This window comes from Trichomycterus rosablanca, chromosome 1 (genome assembly GCF_030014385.1).
Source record: "Trichomycterus rosablanca isolate fTriRos1 chromosome 1, fTriRos1.hap1, whole genome shotgun sequence".
NCBI lineage: Eukaryota > Metazoa > Chordata > Actinopteri > Siluriformes > Trichomycteridae > Trichomycterus > Trichomycterus rosablanca.
The window spans coordinates 65,099,439-65,121,956 of NC_085988.1; the positions used below are offsets into that span (position 1 = coordinate 65,099,439).

The 22,518-nt window shown below is 39.8% G+C and overlaps 1 protein-coding gene across 2 annotated transcripts in view; it reads left to right on the forward strand.

The window, feature by feature from the left end:
• scube1 (signal peptide, CUB domain, EGF-like 1) overlaps positions 1–22,518 on the forward strand; it is a 129,364-nt gene that overhangs the window by 100,696 nt on the left and 6,150 nt on the right. For both annotated transcript variants that reach the window (XM_063005349.1, XM_063005356.1), the window contains 9 exons: positions 9,144–9,266; positions 12,885–13,001; positions 14,518–14,640; positions 14,767–14,886; positions 18,528–18,641; positions 19,767–19,877; positions 20,773–20,928; positions 21,094–21,297; positions 21,612–21,773. In XM_063005349.1, coding sequence (XP_062861419.1) covers positions 9,144–9,266; positions 12,885–13,001; positions 14,518–14,640; positions 14,767–14,886; positions 18,528–18,641; positions 19,767–19,877; positions 20,773–20,928; positions 21,094–21,297; positions 21,612–21,773 — 1,230 coding nt within the window. The remainder of the gene's footprint in view (positions 1–9,143; positions 9,267–12,884; positions 13,002–14,517; positions 14,641–14,766; positions 14,887–18,527; positions 18,642–19,766; positions 19,878–20,772; positions 20,929–21,093; positions 21,298–21,611; positions 21,774–22,518) is intronic.

The window sequence follows — 22,518 nt, forward strand, 5'->3', positions numbered from 1 at the left end:
TAAAAAAAATTAATATTGACTTGATAGTTGCAATTACTGTTACAACTATACAGAACAATTTAAAAAGTATCACGCAATCTGTCATCTATACAGTAATAGAGTAGAAAGAAAGAGGAAAATAAGCACAAAAATGCTAATTAGCTGAGGGCTGCTGCAACAGGCTACTGATCACTCCAGCTTTGACACCCATAGTAGTAGCTAATAGATTTCAAATGTTACATATACTGTGTACATATATTTTCTATGTGGTGAAATTATATGTGGTAAAAATACATTTCCACTGTTTTTAAAGCTATGATGCATTTGTGGTTGGGATTTATGTCGAATTTAGATGTGAATGGTGTATGTGCATGTATGGAAGCATAAGTTTGCACCCTGGAAGATGTATGTCAGGCTGGTCCAGCTGCTCCACACCCTCATAATTAGATCTGCCTCAGGGTCTGCTACCATAAATACATCATCATGTCTTTGATCCGTTTTGTGGCACACCATTTATCTTACATAAACACTAGCATACACAAAAGTCATTTATCATAAGTGCCACCTGATAGGAAACTTTGTAAAAACTTATTATGAGCATGCCATTAAATCTTAATCAGGTTCATACAGAAGTCTTACACTACATTATTTTGTGGGAAACCTTTGAGAAGGTGGATGATTCTTTCCAAAGCAACAAAATGTACTGAATTTTGGGCACTGCATATGATTATTTTGCTGACCAGTAGTAGCTTGTATGTTTTTTTATATTTATATAATTGGCCATTAGTTCAGTTATTAACTCCTGTAAAGTTTTAAATGTGTTGTTTCCATCTCTTTTAATTATTGTGTATAAGCATTATGTCTGTGACAGGGTGTCGGGTGATGTGAAGGTGTGTGGGCATGACCATAGTATGGACATGCATGGAGAAGTTTGCATTATGATGCAAAGCATTTAGCATGATTGAAGTTATTGCAGCCTGCGTAGTTAACTATATGGAAAATGGCTAGGTTGTGGGGTTGTAGTAGGGTGGCGCGGCGGCATGTAAAGTGTCTGTGGTGTTTGAAATTTGCTGCCAGGAGAGTGAACAGCATGGTCCATGGTAGATCACAAGTAATCTTACATTCATGACAGGAACGGTAGTCACTCATTACACAAGATTCATCAGTTCACAAGGTTATATCGAACACAGTCATGGACAATTTAGTGTCTCCAGTTCACCTCACTTGCATGTCTTTGGACTGTTGGAGGAAGCCGGGGCACTCGGAGGAAACCCACCCGGACACAGGGAGAACATGCAAACTCCACACAGAAAGGACCCAGACCGCCCCACCTGGGGATCGAACCCAGGACCTTCTCGCTGTGAGGTGACAGTGCTACCCACTTAGCCACCGTACCACCCAAGTGGGTTGAAGATCGAGCTTTGGCAGGTTGTATTGGTTGGTAAAGCTGTTTGCAGGTAAGGTTGATATTTGAGCGGTTTCAATATTTGATCAGCCTGAAAGAATGGGGTTCGTATTGGATAAAATAGGGGTAGGCAGGCCTAAGCTAAACACCCGTGATCCCACATCCTTCAGAGGGAGGAGTAGTAATTGGTCGTGTCTGAGAGACTGAGAGAGAGCTTATAGTCCAGTTTTAGCCACATCTGATTTCCACCTTTTTGGACGCTCAAAGAAGATTTAAGGGGAAGAAGATTTTTCATGTAATGATGATGTGAAAGCAGCTGAATCAGTGGCTATGCACTCAACCAAAAAGCAAATTTTTTGCTGATGGCATTAAAAAGTTGGTGTGACGCTGGAGAAAATGCATCAGAAGGTGACAAAGTGATGAAATTTGTTTTTAAAATTCTTAATAAATAGAGTTTAAAAAGTGTGGAAACTTTCTGAAGAACTCTGATATTTGAATCTTTGTAGCTTGTGGCAGTCTTGTCTGATGAATTGAGAGGGCTGAGAAAATACTTGGATTCTGGAACAGTAAAAAGTTCTCATACATGACAGTTTAAAGCTGGAGCTTTTAGTTAGCAGATTTAGAGAAGATGGTAGAGCTTAAGATGCTGATGTTTAGCACTGTCGTGGTTACAGCAGCTTTGTGAGGCAGCGGAAGTGAAGGATGAAGGAACAGCATTAGATTGTGAGTAGTGTTTGGTAGCAGTCAGACAATGCAGCTTAGCTGTATGAAAAAGTGTGTAGTCTCTGATATTAAGTTTATGATGTTAAAAAACCATTGTGTGAGAATCTGCATGGTCTCTGATGTGAGACATGGAGGTTCGGTTGCAAGTCTGCTTGCAAGGATTTATCAAGAAGGAGAGAAGGGAATGATGGGTACACATATAAGCAGTCAGTTTGAAGTTGGAAGATTCAGCCATGACCCTTTTCTCCAAAACTTCAGTTATTTGATAATTCCATTTTAAATTTCATTTTGGGCTAGGGAGGCAGCATATTACATAACAAAAATAAAAGTGGTTATGTAGGAACCAAAGATATTCACATCACTTTAAAAAAAAAAAAAGTGCACAGCACTGGCCATTGTAGCCTAGTGGTTAGGGTACTGGAGCAATAATCAGAAGGTTGCCAGTTCAAGCCCCACCACTGACAACTGAAAACCAGTGGACGTAAATGACATAAAAGGACATAAATGGTACCACTGAAAAATCTACTTCAAAAGACTCATTACTTTTCCTGATGACCTGTCACAAATGAATGCCTTCACACTCTCACCTCTATCCAGTCTGCTGGAACTCTAGTTTTTTTCCTGATGATTTTAGGGTTCTTATAGAGAACTATTTTATTTACAAGCCTGGTGGACTTTATTAAAGGCCTGTCATCATACCTTGAGGTCTAGAGTGAAGCCAGAGAAACATTTTCCATGAACATTTTAGTAGTAATAACAGCCCCGATGAAGCAGCTTAGCTTAGTCTGTAATCTGTAGTCAAACTGTAATTTACAGTCCTAATGCACAAGGACAGAATTACAAAATTAAGGACCTGAGAGAACTTTGACCACAAAAAATCCTTCCCATGCTCATAAAGTGAGTGTCTGCTGACCTGTGTGTAGGTGTGTTTTTATTCATATATACTAATGTTATGGTAAGTGGAAAGCTTTCCCAAATGACTGGGTGACCAACTTACATAACTTTGATTATGTAAGAAGGGTCTATAAAAAGTAGGACCAGCTTTATCCTCAGAAGCTTTTTGGAATGTTGTCAAACACATTCAAAATATTTTGTGGTGGGATGTTGAAACTTTTTCCGAGAAAAAAATCCAGTTAATTAAATAAAAAAGTTGAAATGTAATTTACATTCGCTGTAAATTTTGCAGGGTGGCACGGTGGCTCGGTGGGTAGCACTGTCGCCTCACAGCAAGAAGGTCCTGGGTTTGATCCCCAGGCGGGGTGGTCCGGGTCCTTTCTGTGTGGAGTTTGCATGTTCTCCCTGTGTCTGCGTGGGTTTTCTTCAGGAGCTCCTGTTTCCTCCCTCAGCCCAAAAACATGCAGTCAGGTTAATTGGAGACACTGAGTTGCCCTATAGGGGAATGGGTGTGTGTATGTGTGTGTGTATGTGTGTGTGTATGTGTGTCTGCCCTGCGATGGACTGGCGCCCCGTCCATGGTGGTCCATAGGCTCCAGCACTCCCCCACAACCCTGATTGGATAAGTGGTTAAGAAAGTGAGTGAGTGTAAACTTCGCAGAAACCTTAACATCTCAACTTTAAAAATTTTAGCAGCATGTATGAAGGATTATCATTCTAAAATATTTGCATTTATCATAAGGTGTATTATAGCAGTTGTCTGTAATACAAACATAAAGAAACGTGGATATAATATTTTTTACCAGATTGCTGCCCAAACTTGTATGGCTATCTGACCATGGCTAATGGCAACAGATGGTAGCAGATGTGTGGGTTAACAATTATTATTATGTTTCTTTGGTAGATACTTGCATGCTCTTGCCTTAATAACATAATTATTACAAAATTTACTAATGGCACCCAGGTGGTGCAGTGAGATATTCCACTAACACACCAGCGCCGAGATTCTGAACTCCTCTGTTCGAAACTCTGCGTTACCACCAGTCGGCTGGGCGCTATCTAATGGGTATAATTGGCAGTGCCTGCAGCAGACACTAACTGGCCACCACGACTGATAGGGCGGGATGACCGGACTATGTGGGTGGGTGTGCAAGGACCCTGGTTAGCAGATAGAGGCCAAAAAGTAGGGGGTCGCTAGGACTGCGGATGTGTCGGAGGAGGCATGAGCAGCAACATACTCTCCTTGAATGCAATCAGGGATCCCCAGCAGCTGAAGACAAACTTCTACACTCACTGTCCATTTTATCAGCTCCACTTACCATATAGAAGCACTTTGTAGTTCTACAATTACTGACTGTAGTCCATCTGTTTCTCTACATACTTTTTTTAGCCTGCTTTTACCCTGTTCTTCAATGGTCAGAACACCCCCCCCCCCCCCCCTCAGCAGGACCACTACAGAGTAGGTATTATTTAGGTGGTGGATCATTCTCAGCACTGCAGTGACAATGACATGGTGGTGGTGTGTTAGTGTGTGTTGTGCTGGTATGAGTGGATCAGACACAGTAGTGCTGCTGGAGTTTTTAAATACAGTGTCCACTCACTGTCCACTCTATTAGACACTCCTACCTAGTTGGTCCACCTTGTAGATATAAAGTCAGAGACGATCACTCATCTAATGCTGCTGTTTGAGTTGGTCATGTTCTAGACCTTCATCAGTGGTCACATGATACTGCCCACGGGGAGCTGTTGGCTGGATATTTTTGGTTGGTGGACTGTTCTCAGTCCAGCTGTGACAGTGAGGTGTTCAAAAACTACATCAGCATTGCTGTGTCTTATCCACTCATACCAGCACAACACACACTAACACACCACCACCATGTCAATGTCACTGCAGTGCTGAGAATGATCCACCACTCAAATAATACCTGCTCTGTAGTGGTCCTGGGGGAGTCCTGACCATTGAAGAACAGGGTGAAAGCAGGTTGGACTACAGTCAGTAATTGTAAAACTATAAAGTGCTTCTATATGGTAAGTGGAGCTGATAAAATGTGCAGTGATTGTAAAACAAGGAGGTGGTTTTAATGTTATGCCTGATCGGTGTATATAAAGCAACAAGTATTGACCAAACTATACTTAATGTAGAAGTATATTGTGTGTTTGCATTCTTTGTGTTTTGTACCATATTCTGTAGATAGACACAATTTGGTGGGAAAAAGGCACTGCATACCAACAACAAAGGGGAGGGGGGGTAGATGGGCAACGTTGTATTACTTTTTGTCTGTGTTGTTACATGACTAAATCCCTTTATGAAGAAAGCAAATAAAACAGGCTGTTTAAATTTCAGGAAAATAAACTGGCATGCTCTGCCCCACATTTCTTAGAGATTAGCTAGCGTGAGGTGTGCTGCTGAGAACAATCTGTGAAAATGTTCTTGCTGATGAAAGCTGGGTCCAAGCGCTCTGTCCTGAGTTATTTGGAAGAGTCTGACTTTCCACTGACATTATTTTTCATTGCTTTTTTACTTTAAATATTTGGACACATGCATCTCGGAGTGCGTCCACTAGTACTCAAAGTGAATTTGCATTTTTTGAACAAGTTTGTTTCAAGCATTTTACATGTACATTTAAGAATTAAGCATGTGCTATTACACAAAGCAAAAGCAAATAATTGGTGATTTAAGGCCTTGCTCACAGGCCCATCAGTGGGCTGTTGGGGGTGGTGTGATTAAACCAGCAATTTTCTAATTAACAGTCTAGTACTGCCCTTTAAAATCAGCATACCGATGGAATTAAGGCAGAAAAGCACTTTAGACAGGGTGCCAGTATGACAGGGCATCACACACTTGCCCATTCACTTACTCACACCTAGAAACAAATTAAGGGCAGCCAGTCAACCTTCTGCATGCTTTGGAAAGAAACTGGAGACAAGGTTTCAGAGGTTTACAGGTCTAATACTGTTGTGCAGCACACACTCCACCTGCTGCACCACTGTGCCATTCATGTATTATTATTATTATTTGCTTTGATGTTTTATGACCACTTTATCCTGGTTGAGGTTGCAGTGGGTTAAGTAACACACCCCTGATAGGACGCCAAACCTATTAGGGGACTTTGGCCAGACTCCCATAATTAGCACTGCCTATCATGTCTGTATATAGAACACCTGGGGGATTCAAACCCTGGGCTAGCAATTATTATTATTATTATTCTACTACCTAACAGTGTCATGCGGAAATTAAAGAGTGAACTTGGAGAAGTAGAAATACCAGGATGGTGCATTCAGGTTCACCCAGGTTCAAATCTCTCACATCATGAACTTATATTTTGAACTTCCTCTTAGAAGGCTGCTATAAGCTTCCTTTAAAAAAAAAATACAAAATTAGAGCCATTATGAAATAAGATTTAATTTCTGCTCTCTGTAGGTGCCTGTCTGCTATTAATGATTCCATTACATCTATTTAGAACGATCATAATTCAAAAGTTAAAGTCAAACAGGTATAGAGGAAGTGTGCTGTCAGATATGATGATATACTGCCTCCAGAGAGGTCAGAGAGGGAGTGCTTGACATTACTGCACATTTTTTACACTAGCTTTGATCATTATCCCATTCTGACACTGATGTGGGAGACAAACGACCAACTATAATTCAAATATGTTGACATTGTATTGGTGATTAAGTGAATTATAAATCCAAAAAGTTTCCACTTAAGTCAGCGGACTTATGAATGTGAACATGGTGAAAAGCATAGAAGGCTACTGGCATATGGTTGCACATTTATAGGTTAATAGCTTAATGCCATTAATATATAGCAAAATAGTGGAAACATAAATTTTAACTTGTAAACATAGAATGGTGTATGGTGCACAAAACCGGAAGCCCTAAGCAGTTTTAAGTCTACTTTTTTCATAGTTCCTAAACTGGAATTCAGATTTTATGTTTGGAAAAAGCGAAAAAAATAAAAAAAAAGCATACCCACAATGCCTTTAATTAGGTACATGATTTAAAATCTCATGAGCAACTTGTGGTTATTATTAGGTCTAATAATTGCACAGTTTACTTTTACCACTCACTGCAAAGCTGTAGATGCAGGGCGCATATACAGTGTATCACAAAAATGAGTACACCCCTCACATTTCTGCAAATATTTCATTATATCTTTTCATGGGACAACACTATAGACATGTAACTTGGATATAACTTAGAGTAGTCAGTGTACAGCTTGTATAGCAGTGTAGATTTACTGTCTTCTGAAAATAACTCAACACACAGCCATTAATGTCTAAATGGCTGGCAACATAAGTGAGTACACCCCACAGTGAACATGTCCAAATTGTGCCCAAATGTGTCGTTGTCCCTCCCTGGTGTCATGTGTCAAGGTCCCATGTGTAAATGGGGAGCAGGGCTGTTAAATTTGGTGTTTTGGGTACAATTCTCTCATACTGGACACTGGATATTCAACATGGCACCTCATGGCAAAGAACTCTCTGAGGATGTGAGAAATAGAATTGTTGCTCTCCACAAAGATGGCCTGGGCTATAAGAAGATTGCTAACACCCTGAAACTGAGCTACAGCATGGTGGCCAAGGTCATACAGCGGTTTTCCAGGATAGGTTCCACTCGGAACAGGCTTCGCCAGGGTCGACCAAAGAAGTTGAGTCCACGTGTTCGGCGTCATATCCAGAGGTTGACTTTAAAAAATAGACACATGAGTGCTGCCAGCATTGCTGCAGAGGTTGAAGACGTGGGAGGTCAGCCTGTCAGTGCTCAGACCATACGCCGCACACTGCATCAACTCGGTCTGCATGGTCGTCATCCCAGAAGGAAGCTGACGCACAAGAAAGCCAGCAAACAGTTTGCTGAAGACAAGCAGTCCAAGAACATGGATTACTGGAATGCCCTGTGGTCTGACGAGACCAAGATAAACTTGTTTGGCTCAGATGGTGTCCAGCATGTGTGGCGGTGCCCTGGTGAGAAGTACCAAGACAACTGTATCTTGCCTACAGTCAAGCATGGTGGTGGTAGCATCATGGTCTTGGGCTGCATGAGTGTTGCTGGCACTGGGGAGCTGCAGTTCATTGAGGGAAACATGAATTCCAACATGTACTGTGACATTCTGAAACAGAGCATGATCCCCTCCCTTCGAAAACTGGGCTTCATGGCAGTTTTCCAACAGGATAACGACCCCAAACACAACCACCAAGATGACAACTGCCTTGCTGAGGAAGCTGAAGGTAAAGGTGATGGACTAAACCCAATTGAGCACCTGTGGCGCATCCTCAAGTGGAAGGTGAAGGAGTTCAAGGTGTCTAACATCCACCAGCTCCGTGATGTCATCATGGAGGAGTGGAAGAGGATTCCAGTAGCAACCTGTGCAGCTCTGGTGAATTCCATGCCCAGGAGGGTTAAGGCAGTGCTGGATAATAATGGTGGTCACACAAAATATTGACACTTTGGGCACATTTTGGACATGTTCACTGTGGGGTGTACTCACTTATGTTGCCAGCTATTTAGACATTAATGGCTGTGTGTTGAGTTATTTTCAGAAGACAGTAAATCTACACTGCTATACAAGTTGTACACTGACTACTCTAAGTTATATCCAAGTTTTATTTCTATAGTGTTGTCCCATGAAAAGATATAATGAAATATTTGCAGAAATGTGAGGGGTGTACTCACTTTTGTGATACACTGTACATAGCAAGGTACCACTGCTGGTTGTTTTATGTATTAAAAATATGCTGTGGAAGCTCCACTGCATCTCACACACATGATTACAGTTGCATAAAATGTGTGTAAATTGTGTGACCTATCTGACTGGATTTTCTTCCTGGCTAAAATACGAGTAGTATTTGGATGTGTCTGAGAGAGCTTATAGTCCGGATTTAGTGCTATCTGATTTCCACCTTTTTGGATGCTCAAAGAAGCTTTAAGAGGAAGACGATTTTCATGTGATGATATTGTGAAAATTTTTGCTGATGGCGTTAAAATGGTAGGATGCTGGGAAAAATGCATCGCAAAGGAAGGTGACTGTGTAGAAATGTGATGTAATTTGTTTTTGAAAAAACTCGTATTTCTAGTGTGTTTTCTTTCCTTCTATATCCTTGTATACAACCTCAATTGTTGTGTTTTGTTCTCCCTACAGATATAGATGAGTGTCTGGAGAATAATGGTGGCTGTGACCACTTATGTAGAAACACAATTGGCAGCTTTGAGTGCAGTTGTCAGAAAGGCCACAAGCTCCTGACCAATGAACGGACTTGTCAAGGTAAGTAATGAGCTGGCTGAATGTGGCTGATTATTGAATATATTCATGTGTGTTTGTTAGTTTATTAGAATTTTAACATCATGTTTTACACTTTGGTTACATTCATGACAGGAACGGTAGTCACTCATTACACAAGATTCATCAGTTCACAAAGTTACATCGAACACAGTTCTGGACAATTTAGTGTCTCCAGTTCACCCCACTTGCATGTGTTTGGACTGTGGGAGGAAACCGGAGCACCCGGAGGAAACCCACACGGACACAGGGAGAACATGCAAACTCCACACAGAAAGGACCCGGACCACCCCACCTGGGGATCGAACCCAGGACCTTCTTGCTGTGAGGTGACAGTGCTACCCACTTAGCCATACTTTCTGAATACAATATGTCAACATGTCACAAAGTCACACTATACCTCAAATTTTATTAACAGAGGCAGTTCTGGTAGGCCAAAATATTGGAACCAGGTGGACAGAATATTACATTATGTATGTAATCTAACTTAAACTGTCCAAAAATATAAAAAACAGCTTATCCTGCATCTGGCAACCCTCTCTGTAGCACTGAATATCGCACTGTGAGATTTCTGTCATATGGGCAAAAGTATAGGGGCACCAGTGGCCTGCACAGAGCCCTGATCTCAGCCCCGTTTAACACTTTTGTAACGAGTCTTGTAAAAATCCTGTGCCAACTACACCAACAGTCTCAATAAAAAGACCACACAGAGGTCACTGTTTTTAAAATGGGATGTCCAACAAGCTCATAGTCAGGTGTCCAAATACTTTTGACCATGTAGTGTTTATTTAACTAAATATGAGTATAAATTCATGTTTACATTATGAATACGTCTTCTGATATGTGTTCCGTTACTTTCCAACCCTGGTAAAGAGTCTTTCACACAGTTTTCCCTAAAGATTTAGCAGTTATTTACTATTTATTCATTCATTTCTTTATTTAGATATTTTTTTCAGTTTAACTACTTTGTCCTTGTCTGGGTTGAGGTGGTTGCTGGAATTTCAGGAATTGGTACAGATAGACTACCACTGTAGAGACCAGACTTTAAGTCTCAGTGGTACCATAGAAAAAGAGCGAAAAAAATCAATTTTAAGCCAGATCAAACAGATACTTGTTCATTTTTTAAAATAATCAAAGATATGGCTTCTAGGAGTAATGTGAGTTTCTACCATTGATTTACAATGTGGTATATCATGGAAAGTCAGTATTGTAAGGTTTTTGTTAGAAATGGTAATAAGAAACACAAAGCCAATCAATGCAATTTAAATTAAGAAAAAAGAAAACTGAAGGCACACAAAGCTTGTACAAATTACTAATTACTAAGTTACTGGATAAATTTGCAAAAAGAATGACAGCAGAACTACATTTTATTAAAGAAATCCAAACATCAGTCTATTCTAAGATGTGTTTATGTGTTTGAGAAATCGAGGCAGCATGCAGTGGTTGGTTTGGCCTGTAATATTGATGTTTAATACCAGGCTATCTCACTTTTTACATTCTTTGGATATATTTTTATTTAGGGCAGTTGTAGCCTAGTGGTTAAGGTACTGGTCTAGTAATCAAAAGGTTGCTGGTTTAAACCCCACCACTGCCAGGTTGTCACTGTTGGGCCCTTGAGCAAGGCCCTTAACCCTCAATTGCTTAGACTGTATATATATGCATTTTGGATTAAGATTTGATTATAGTAACTACTAACCTGTAATAATTATATACTTTGTTTATTTTAAGTGGTATTATTTAAATTTTCGGCATTTAGCAGATGCCAAAGCGACTTACAGTACTGTGACAGTATACAATGTAAGCAGTTGAGGGTTAAGGACCTTGCTCAAGGGCCCAACAGTGGCAACCTGGCAGTGGTGAGGCTTGAACCGGCAACCTTCTAATTACTGGACCAGTACCTTAACCACTAGGCTACAACTGCCCTGATTATTATGAGTTGTATATATTTAATTATTTCTTGTGTTTATGCGATTCATGCCAGCAAATCTGTATAGGAAAAATACTTGCGGTTTAAATGTTTGCGTGTGTGTTTATGTGTGCCAGAGTGGGCATATGGGGAGGGCAAATTGCTCTGGCTTTGTGCCTGCTGGCACTCTTGGACTAAGAGACATAGTAGGGGTATCTTACCTCCATACAAATCATATAAATGTATTTACAATCTCTGCCTTATTCCCTCATTGTTGCTTACAATAATAAAGTGAAGATTTAAAAGACAGAATTAAACTGGGTACTAAATACACTGTGTTAAAAATATTTGATAACACATTCCATTCAAATGCTCAAAACAGGAATATTCAATATCATTACGCACGTGCTCAATAGTGTTATTGAAGGAAGTGGCTTCAGGGGTCTCAAAGGAAAACTGTGCCAATGTGTCAACAAATGTGGTGCGATACTAGATGCATTTCTCCAAGTTCTACAAGGGTAAACATAATAAATGTAGAGGCAGGTTCAAGTGGGTCAAATTTTACTAGAATATTTTCACAGTATAGGGTTTGTTCAACACAGATTATAGGTTGGTGACAAAATGTTAAAACAGACTTGTAAAGTAAATATACTCAAAAAGCATGTAAAAAAATAAGTAAAATACACATGGAGTAATATGTTTTTGATTCTTAAGTATAGGCTTTAATTCCAGTTGTAAATGATCTGTAAAAAGCAATTTAGTGGACATTTAAAACCTAAATTAAATCAATATTTGGTGTGACCACTCTTTGCCTTCAAAACAGGATCAATTCTTCTATGTACACTTGCATAACTCAGGGATTTTGTAGAATTATAGGCAGGTGTATGATTAACCAGTTATAGCAATTGGGTAATAATGATAATCATTTTCATATGTAGGTTGAAACACAGTCATAAACTGAAACAGCTACAGCTGTGTATGAGGCTGGGTGAGGAACAGCCAAACTTTGCTACAAAGAAGGTGTGGAAGGCAATTTTATGTCCCAGGTCATATACCATGGCAAGACTGAGCACAGCAACATGACACAAGGTAGTTATACTGAATCAGCAAGGTCTCTCCCAGGCAAAGATTGTAAAGCAGGCTGGCATTTCAAGATGTGCTTGTTCAAGCTCTTTTAAAGAAGCACAAAGAACCAGACAATGTTAAGGACTGTAGAAGCAGTGGTCGGCCAAGGAGACCTAGTGTAGCAGATGAAAGACACATCATGCTTACTGGCAGCAACTAGCAGATTCTTCATGGAAGAATTGTGGTCAAAAAAGCCATACCTGAAGTGGAAACAAGGCCAAGCGACTCAACTATACACGAGAACATAGAAACTAGGGTGCAGAAAAATGATGATATGGCACCCACAGAGCTCTGATCTCAACAAGACAGATCTTAAGAGAAGTATTTGAGTATGTAAGTCTACATGCACAAAAATCTGTGGTTAGTTCTCCAAGATGTTTGGAACAACCTCCCTGCCGAGTTCCTCCAAAACCTGTGTGCAAATGTACCTAGAGTGCAAGAGTTGATGCTGTTTTGAAGGCAAAAGGATGGTCACAACAAAGCAGCATTTTCCCTCACATTTTAGCTTAAATGCTTGCGCTTTCAGTGTACTTTGATTTAAATGCTTTAAGGGGTGTGTTTTTCTTCTGCAGATATTGACGAGTGCTCATTTGAGAGGGCCTGTGATCACATATGTATGAACTACCCAGGAAGCTTTGAATGTCTGTGCCACAAAGGCTACACTCTCTATGGCTTTACACACTGTGGAGGTGGGTTCACACATATGCACACACCTAGATTCATGTATTATTTGATAATAGCAAATGCAAAAGTAAAATAAAACTGTGATAAAGCAGAAAGAGTTTGGGTGTTTTTATGACCAGCTGCTGGAGAGCAGCATGATTATAAAACAATATTTAAATTATTATTTTGTCAATGGATCTTGTTAGGTACCCAAAATACTTCCCTGGCTTTTTGAAGCACTAGTGGTTCCACACACTTACACAGGCACTTTAATTTCTGGCTATGAAGTAACATCAAGATGAGAACTGGAAAAGCAGGCTTATGTCCAACCAAATAAGCAATGCGCCATAACGTATACCACTACCATAGAATGTGACTATTGCAGATCAGCTCCATTTCCAGGTACTTCAGAAGAATCTAAGAATTAAGCTGATGTATTTGTGTGTTTTTCAGTAGAATTATATAGAATAACGTAAAATTATTTATTTGATTTCTACCAAAATTTTGTCAGCCCCAAAAACATTGTGACATTATTAAACTATTTTTATCTGTTAGATGCACAGTTATAATACAAAAGGTGTAAAGCTGCATTCACACTATAGAGTGACAAAGTGAAAGGCTACTAGTCATGTTCTATGTAGAAACCTGACATGAAGTCAAGGTTTGAGGCAACAGCGGCAAGCAACATGAAGACAGAACAACGTGTCAATTAAATAAAGATTCAATGCAAATTAGGTATGACCTAACAAAGTAACACATTTTAGTGATTCGTCTGGCCAGTTGAATGGTGCAAGGTGTTACCTTTTAAGTTTAGCATTATATATTTTATTAAGGCATTATAATGCATCCAATTTTCTTCCCAATCTAGTCGTATTCAATTACGCTTTCTTTCTACTGATGTTGATTCCACTCTGACTTAGGAGAGCCATGAATAACACACGTCCCCCCCTCCGTAGCCGACTGCATCTTTTCACCTGCACAAAAAACTGATCCAAGTTCATATGTGGATCAGTTTTGTGTACGAAGAGACACACCACGATCCTCATTATCCCTCGTCTCTGTACAGGCTGCATCAATCTGCCAGCAGAGGTCGTAATTGCATCAGTCATGAGGAATCTCCTCCGACACCCTTCCCTGAACAACAAGCCAATCGTTGTGTAGTGTAGGCACCCAGAGCTGAGATTCGAACCGACAAGTTCGAGATGTTGGCTTAGGCGCGTTTTCTCGCTGCACCACCTGAGCGCATTGTAACCTAAAGTAACACTGCATGACTTAACACATTTGACATTTCAAAAAAATGATTAGTACCTGTGCAAAAGGCGACTACAGCTGCAGCTTTCTATACACCCACAACAGACAAACAATGAGTTTGTGTTGTAAACAGTCAGATTTTGCTATTTTAATAGTAGAAAAGACTGTAAAATAACATTAAACACATTAAATTATTTAAATTTAAGACAGAAAGGTAACAGGACCAATGATTTTGTGTCTATATCATGGAAGTGAATTGCTTTTGTGTGTTTGTGTCTGTTTGTAACCTAGATATTGATGAGTGCAGCATTAATAATGGGCGCTGTGAGTATGGCTGCTTGAACACACAGGGCAGTTATGAGTGTGTGTGCCCTCCTGGGCAGAAGCTTCACTGGAACAAGAAAGACTGTGTTGGTAAGTGTTGATACATTTCCTTCATCCCTCTTTACACCTACTTTCAGCCTTTTTGTGAGCATACACATACATAGATGTCTGTGTGTGTGCTGTTTCCATGGTAACTTGACCCTGCATGACCCTTAGAGGCAGCGAGTTGTTTGCCCAATGGGAAGCCAGCTCCTCGTGCCCTGCTGAGCTGCACCAAGACGGCCGGAGTGGAGGCGTGTTCCCTGTCCTGTCCGTCAAACGCCCTCTTCCTGGCAGGTCAGTGCTTCTCTGCGGCCCTATTCAGCTGAGGTCACACTGCATAACTTTGCTGCTGAGGTGTGTCCATGTGTGTGTGTGAGAGAGAGAGAGAGAATGAGAGAGAGATTTCAAATTATTTTAATTACTCTTTTCACCTAAATAGTATTGGACTTTTTTTAGAAATTAAGTTGAAAGAATGCAGAATCATCTGACAAATTTGAGTAAGCGTTGTAGTGGGTATGGTAGTGGTAATTGGAGCTGTTTAGTACTTGTGTACATGTGAGTGTCCACTTTTCGGCTTAGCAATACCTCTGTTTAACAATATATTTATTTTAAGAAAGAGAATTTGAGGGAGATTGCCTACTGCACCAATAGGAGCATTGATGACATCATCTTGTATGTCCTCCATACCATCCTCTCCCACCTGGACACCAGAAAGAGGAATTATGTATGCCTGCTGTTCATTGATTACAGTTCAGCATTTAACACACTAGACTGGTCGCCAAGCTCAGAGACATGGGGCTAAGTCACTCATAGTGTTCTTGGGTTCAGAGCCTTCCGTCTGACAGACCTCAAGTGATAAAGATGGAAAACTTCACATCCAGTTCCTTAACTCTCAACACTGGCGCCCCCAAGGCTGCCTATAAGTGTACAATTTCTACACACTCATGACTGTACAGCCACTCATAAGTCTTACTCCATTGTGAATTTGGCCTGATCTCAAGCAAGTCATCGTGGTCTGCTGTCTGTGAGCGCACACAAATACACACACTCACACAGGCTGCGCAAGTACAAAACTCCACTAATGTCATTTGATTTAATCAAGTTAATCTGCTTTGATTTACAATCCCTCAGACAGCACTGTATCAAGAACCGTCATTCATCAATAGCTGATATAAGCACATGTGCAAGAAATTACATTAGCAAATCTTTTCAAACATTACAATCAGGAGTTACATGCACAAATACCAAAACTTTACAAAACTTAACTGTGCAAAAAGAATCCATCATGGTAACCATGTTCAGAAGTGGCATTAAGTTCTCTGGACTTGGAGGCATCTAGGATGGACCATCACAGAGTGGAAACGTGTATTGTGGTCAGGCAAATTCATATTTCAGATCTTTTTTGGAACAAATGGACACCATGTGCCAGACTGTTATAACTAACAAGTCCAAAAGCCAGGGTCTGCCATAGTACAGGGTTGTGTCAGTGCTCTTGGCAAAGGTAATTTACACTTCTGAGATCTTACAGCAACATATGCTGCCTTCAAGACGACATTTTTTTCCAGGGACGTCCATGTGCTGCTCTGACCTGTCTTCAATAGAAAATGTGTGGAGAATTTTTAAACAAAAACGTGATGACGACAGGGAGCCAATCTATCTCAGTACATTACCAAAAAAAAATAAGCAGGTCAACAAAAATATATAAAAATTCTCATCGACAGTGACTGGATACGCTTTCTTTCATTTGCCTTTGTGAATATTCTACACTCTCTGCTGGCATCTAGTGGCATGTACATTCTATGACTCTTTTAGAAGCCTCACTGTTAATCTTTTTCTACTCAAATTCGATAATAAATTAGACACCAGACCAACAATAATGTGCATTGGACTGTGAAGGCCATAGTATTTAATTAACACCACTGACTTACATGCTCTTCTAACCATTCAATAATTAGTTCTTTTAAGTTCTTTTACAATTCTCTGTACCAGAACATGACTCGGTGGGTAGCACTGTCACCTCACAGCAAGAAGTTCCTGGGTTCGATCCCCAGGCGGGGCGGTCCGGGTCCTTTCTGTGCAGAGTTTGCATGTTCTCCCCGTGTCTGCGTGGGTTTCCTCTGGGAGCTCCAGTTTCCTCCCACAGTCCAAAAAACATGCAATCAGGTTAATTGGAGACACTGAATTGCCCTATAGGTGAATGGGTGTGTGTATATGTGTGTGTGCGTATGTGTGTTTGCCCTGCGATGGACTGGCGTCCCGTCCAGGGTGTTACTGTGTGCCTTGCGCCCATTGAAAAGCTGGGATAGGCTCCAGCACCCCCTGCGACCCTAATTGGATAAGCGGCTAAGAAAGTGAGTGAGTGAGTGTACCAGAACATTTGGTTTTTGTACCACAAAAATATCCAGTGCCCCTTTCATACATACATCACATTTATTAACTTGTATTAATCTGTATTTATTATTTTTGTATTAACTGTGTGAATCTGTCACAACATGGTTTAAATAATAGTTACTAATTGTTGTTTTGGCAAACAGTAGCCAGCTCTTGATTTTGACATGACAAATTCCAACCCCATTCTGTACCCTGTAAAAGCCTTAACCATACAGTCCTGAATATTTTTAGATAGACAGGCAGCCTGGCAGGCAGGCAGGCAGGCAGATACTTTATTAATCCCGAAGTTACATAGATCAAAAGTAATAATACATACTATAAAGATCCACATTATACAAACAAGTACCTGCATAATCACAACAACACATTACAACAGGGTCTGTGGGTACATATGGAGGTGTTTTTTCGGTATACAAGGCTGGTATAGATTGTATCAACTGTAAAGTATAAATTATAAAGTGTACAGTGCAAAGATAAAAATACAAATTTAAAAAATAATAGTTTTTTTTATTAAAATTATATGTTGGTAATTTTGCGCTTATTTTATAACAATTTTTCTTAGATTTGTTACATTATCTTAAGCAAATATTTAACTGTAAAATATGATAGACAACCAGATACTGAAATCCACTGCAGGGAATCCTATACACTATTGGATTTGTTTGTGCTTTTGATTGAATTTTCACATAAAATTTTGTAGGAATGTGTTTTTTTTTCTTTTGAACTCTTGGCTTAACTTGACCCAGATTATAGTGAAAGGCAAGGCTGTTTTGTTTTTACCAGGCAGCACATAAGTGTGGTACATGGTCCAAAAGCCAGTACATTCTGTAACACAGGACTGTTCCGGCTGCATGTCCACTCAGTTTTAAATAAACAAGTTCTGCGCTTGGGTTGGCTGAGGTATGCGTTGATGGATGGCTCCTGAAACCTAAGTGAATTACTTGTTTATATATCTTTCTGAAGATAGAGAGGGTGAGAACAGAGGAGCAGTTCAACCCGGCCATGTCTTTACATACTCACGTACACTCATTTTTATTCATCTGAGTATGTGTTAGGTTGTATGATATGCAATAAAAATGTATCAAAAGCATTTAAACTGTGCATGTGTGTGTTAGTGAGTGTAAAAGAGTGTGTTTATAGTCTCTTTGGGTTCATATGGTGAGCACTAGGGAGGTATAAAACCTCTGTTAAACCAGGGTTTGTAGCATTAGGCCAAAATAAATAGTCAGGCTGCCAATTATTAATGAACAATTTATGGCTGAACTGAGGATTCATCTGGCTCTATCATTCTGGTAGCCAATTTTTACCCTATGCACGCACACACACATACACAATTAGCTCCAGACCTTTTGGATACCATAATAAAAATGTGGTAAATTGGCTTAATTTCAAATAAAAATCCTGCTTTTAATTTAAATGTTTTTAAGATAGAAGCTAGTGAAATCCAGGTACTTGCATCTGTGGTAAAATAGTTTGTTTACAGCCTTACAATCAGTTTGCTACATCTCTAAAATATTTTGCCATTTTGTGTTACATGTGTGTAGACTCAGAAAATAGTTACACTCTGAGTTGTGGAGTACCAGTTCAACCAGGCAAAGCAGTACCAAAGAAAAACACCACCACTACCTCTACCACCTCGCTTCAACAGACCTGTACAGGTAAATCTTTATGTACTTTTTTAAACTTGCATGTCAATTTCTTTTTAATTTCTTATTTCTTTATACATCAACATATCTGTCAGTCTATAACACGTTTCTAATTAGCTCTGTGGTGAGTCCTCACTTTAATGATTTGTTGATAAGGTGCATATCTATAAAGACAAAGACAGCTGACTGTCTTGTCATTATACATAATACAGGTGCAACTTACTTTTAAGTAAGTTGAGGTCAAAAGAAGGTCCTGGGTTCGATCCCCAGGTGAGGTGGTCCGGGTCCTTTCTGTGTGGAGTTTGCATGTTCTCCCCGTGTCTGCGTGGGTTTCCTTCGGGTGCTCCGGTTTCCTCCCACGGTTCAAAGACATGCAAGTGAGGTGAATTGGCGATACAAAATTGTCCACGACTGTGTTTGATATAATCTTGTGAACTGATGAACCTTGTGTAACGAGTAACTACCGTTTCTGTGAACAGTGTAAAACATGACGTTAAAATCCCAATAAACAAACAAACAAAGTTGAGGTCAAAACACAAAGCCATTCTTGCGGGCTGCTCACCTGCTTTAATGTATTGTCATAATGGGCCTATGTTATAAAAGTGTGGGCCACACGTCCCTCTGTCACAGGTTGTATGGAGAAAATCCCTGTATAATGGTTAAAGAGCCAGGTTAAGGAGCCTCAACACCCTACTCAGCCCAAAGATGTAACCATTGAGTCACCATTTAAATGTTGTTCTTTATTTATTTAGACAGGGTCTCACAGACTGCAGTATCGTGTGCTAAGAGCCACATGCTGCCATCCATCATCAGCCACTCAACAAATGCCACACTTGTCCCAATGATGAGTAATGCTGTTTTAGCCATGGTACTCCTTACAGTCCAGACTTACAGCCATTCATGTGTCTGTGTAGGTGCCCGACCAGCTGATAGCAATGCTATAATTTAAAACTCGAGAGCCTGAGATGTTTGAAGATTCTAAAGTTTGGAATACTTTGGAAAGAACTTTGCAAATCTACATTTTTGTGCTTTGATTTTTTTTTTCCTGTGAATAATCTGATATTTTACTGATGTTTGTTTGAGATATTAAAATGCAAGAATAATTGTGAAAACCCTGTTTTTTTATATCTGTGTAAGAAACACTGGCCCAACCTATTAAGCAGAAGGCACGGTTTAAGATTAAGGATGCTAAGTGTCATTTGAGACCCCGCAACAAGTACAGAGATGTGGCCAAGCACAGTCTACAAGGTGAGCCATACTTCTGAACGTTTACGTAAAATTTTGTCAGGATTTCTTGTCAGATTTACTGCTTTTAAAGTTAAAGACTTTATACAAGACTGTGAAAGAACTAAGGTAAAACAAGGTACTACGGAGAAACACTTTGTGCAGAACAGTTATAGATCCCAAATGGAGTACCTATCAATTGCAAAGCCAGAGCACCCAGCGGAATGTAGACATTGACCAGTAGCAAGAATCAAACCCATGTGTTTAGGACCCATGTAGCTGACCTTTATCAGTTTATGTGGACTTCATATCACACCACATGCCTTCACATCAGTTTTCAGTGTTTCTCTTTTTCTATTTTGAGCAAATCTTCATTACTTACTAGCCATTTAAAGAGTATGTAGACAAAATCAACACCTAGAAGGGTTGGTAGTTATTAACATATCACACAAGTATTTTGTAAATATAAAAAAAATGATTTGATTCCTGCAGCACACTCAAAAAGAGGTATGTTTACTGCTGTCTCATCTTGCCTTCTAAATATACTTTTTAATGATTTTGGAATTGAGGATACTAATTGTTTTCTGTGTAATTGTTTTGCTTATTCTTGACTGATACAGAACTTACTCAACTTGTAGCTGCTCAGCAGTTTGTGGTCACTGTTGTCTGTTCGTACTCTTTTTAATAAGAGAATTATCTGAGCACTGAACATTTCCACTGTCTCTGCGTCTGCGTCCAGAGAACTCCTATGGTGGATTCTTCTTTTATAACCAATCATTAAACCCTGACCAGTTAGCAGTTCCCCTGCTTATTGTGGAATGGTGAAACATGCACCTTCTATAAGCTTTTTAGTCTTTGCTAAAGACCTTTTCTCTCCTCTTTTATCTTTTTAACTTATTCTGTTCTGTTGAACTCTCAGCTCCATTTCCATGCACAGATGACTGCCAAGTAACATTTGTGAATCTAAAGTGTGAGTCTTCTAAAAAGCGCCGGCGTGGCCGGAAATCTCCAACCAAAGAAGTCTCACACATCACTGCTGAGTTTGAGATGGAAATGAAGGAGGAGGAGGCCTCTGGTATGTGTGTGTGTGTGTGTGTGTGTGTGTGTGTGTGTGTGTGTGTGTGTGTGTGTGTGTGTGTGTGTGTGTGTGCAAAGTCAATTTTTACATTATGGCTAGCTAATAATTTGATCCTAACTTACTGATAAAATCTCAAATTAAAACAGACTGTGTGATTTTCAGAATCCTGTAATGTGGACTGTGTGCGGGAGAGGACGAAGCAGAGGTTGCAGAGCACGCTGCGGACATTGAGAAAGTCCATCTCCAAGCAGCAATTCTACATTCAATTTTCAGGCACGGCATACGAAGTGGCACAACGTGCTGCCCGTCAGCCTGAGGGAGCAGAAAGCTGCAGCACGGGACAGGTGCTCACCGACGGCAAGTGTGGTAAGCTGTTTGCTATCTGTCTAAACTTGAGGATAATGTGATTTCCAGCAATCCAGAAAGACCAATTATAAGACCAAACCCCACCACTGCCCAGCTGCTACTCTTGGGCCCCTGAGCAAGGCCCATAACCCTCAATTGCTTGTCATGTATGAGGTCTCAATTGTAAGTTGCTTTGAATAAAAGTGTCAACTAAATGCTGTAAATGCTTTTATCCCTGCTGGCTAACTCCATGTTAATGCCAGTAGTTTGGGAATAGGATGTTTTTTTATTTAAATGAAATAGATCACATTGCCTCCACTGTTTGTGTCTCTCAGTCAGCTGTGGTGCAGGAACCTTCTACAGTGGTGAGCAGGAGAAGTGTGTGCAGTGTTCTTCAGGAACCTATCAGGACATGGAGGGACAGTTGTCCTGTGAGCCTTGCCCCAGCGCTCAGTCTCAGGGCATCACAGGAGCCAAAAATGTCTCAGAATGTGGAGGTCTGTATGTTTGGAAACAAATCAATAAATAGCTTTGTAATTCTGTCCTCATTGATTATTAAGACTGATTGATTATTACTTGTATAAACCCCACCCCCAGTTGTAGCATGTCCCCGTACTCAGTCGTTATCAACCAAATAAAATACCCAAATTGAAATCTGATCTCATGTTTAAACACAGTTTATAAGTGATGAATTGATACTCAATTGATAAAAAAATCTTTTCAATGTCTATTTTTTATATATTTTTAAATGACAGAAAAATATTAATTTTACCACCCACAAAATGTCAGGTGGCACAAGTACACAATAATCAATAAATATTATTTTGTAGTTATTTTTTACTATTAAAAACTTAAATTACAGTTGAAGTCGTTTGTGTAAGTTTTTCACAATACCTGACATTTAATTCTAGTATACATTCCCTCTTTTAGGTCAGTTAGGACCACTACTATATTTAAATGTATCATGTCAGAACAATACAATGATTTATTACAGTTTTTATTTATTTCATCACATTCTCAGTGGCTCAGAAGTTTACATACTCATGGAAGAAACCTTGAGAGGAACCAGACTCAGCAGGGACCCCCAACCACCTTGGGTTGCCTGAAGAATAATTTAAATAAATAGGATTTACATAAATCATACATACACACAATTAAATTGAACTACAAGTTATAACTAGCAAAAAATAATAATGTAAACAATTAAAGTTCTTCATTATTCAGTCCAGTCTGTGATAAAGT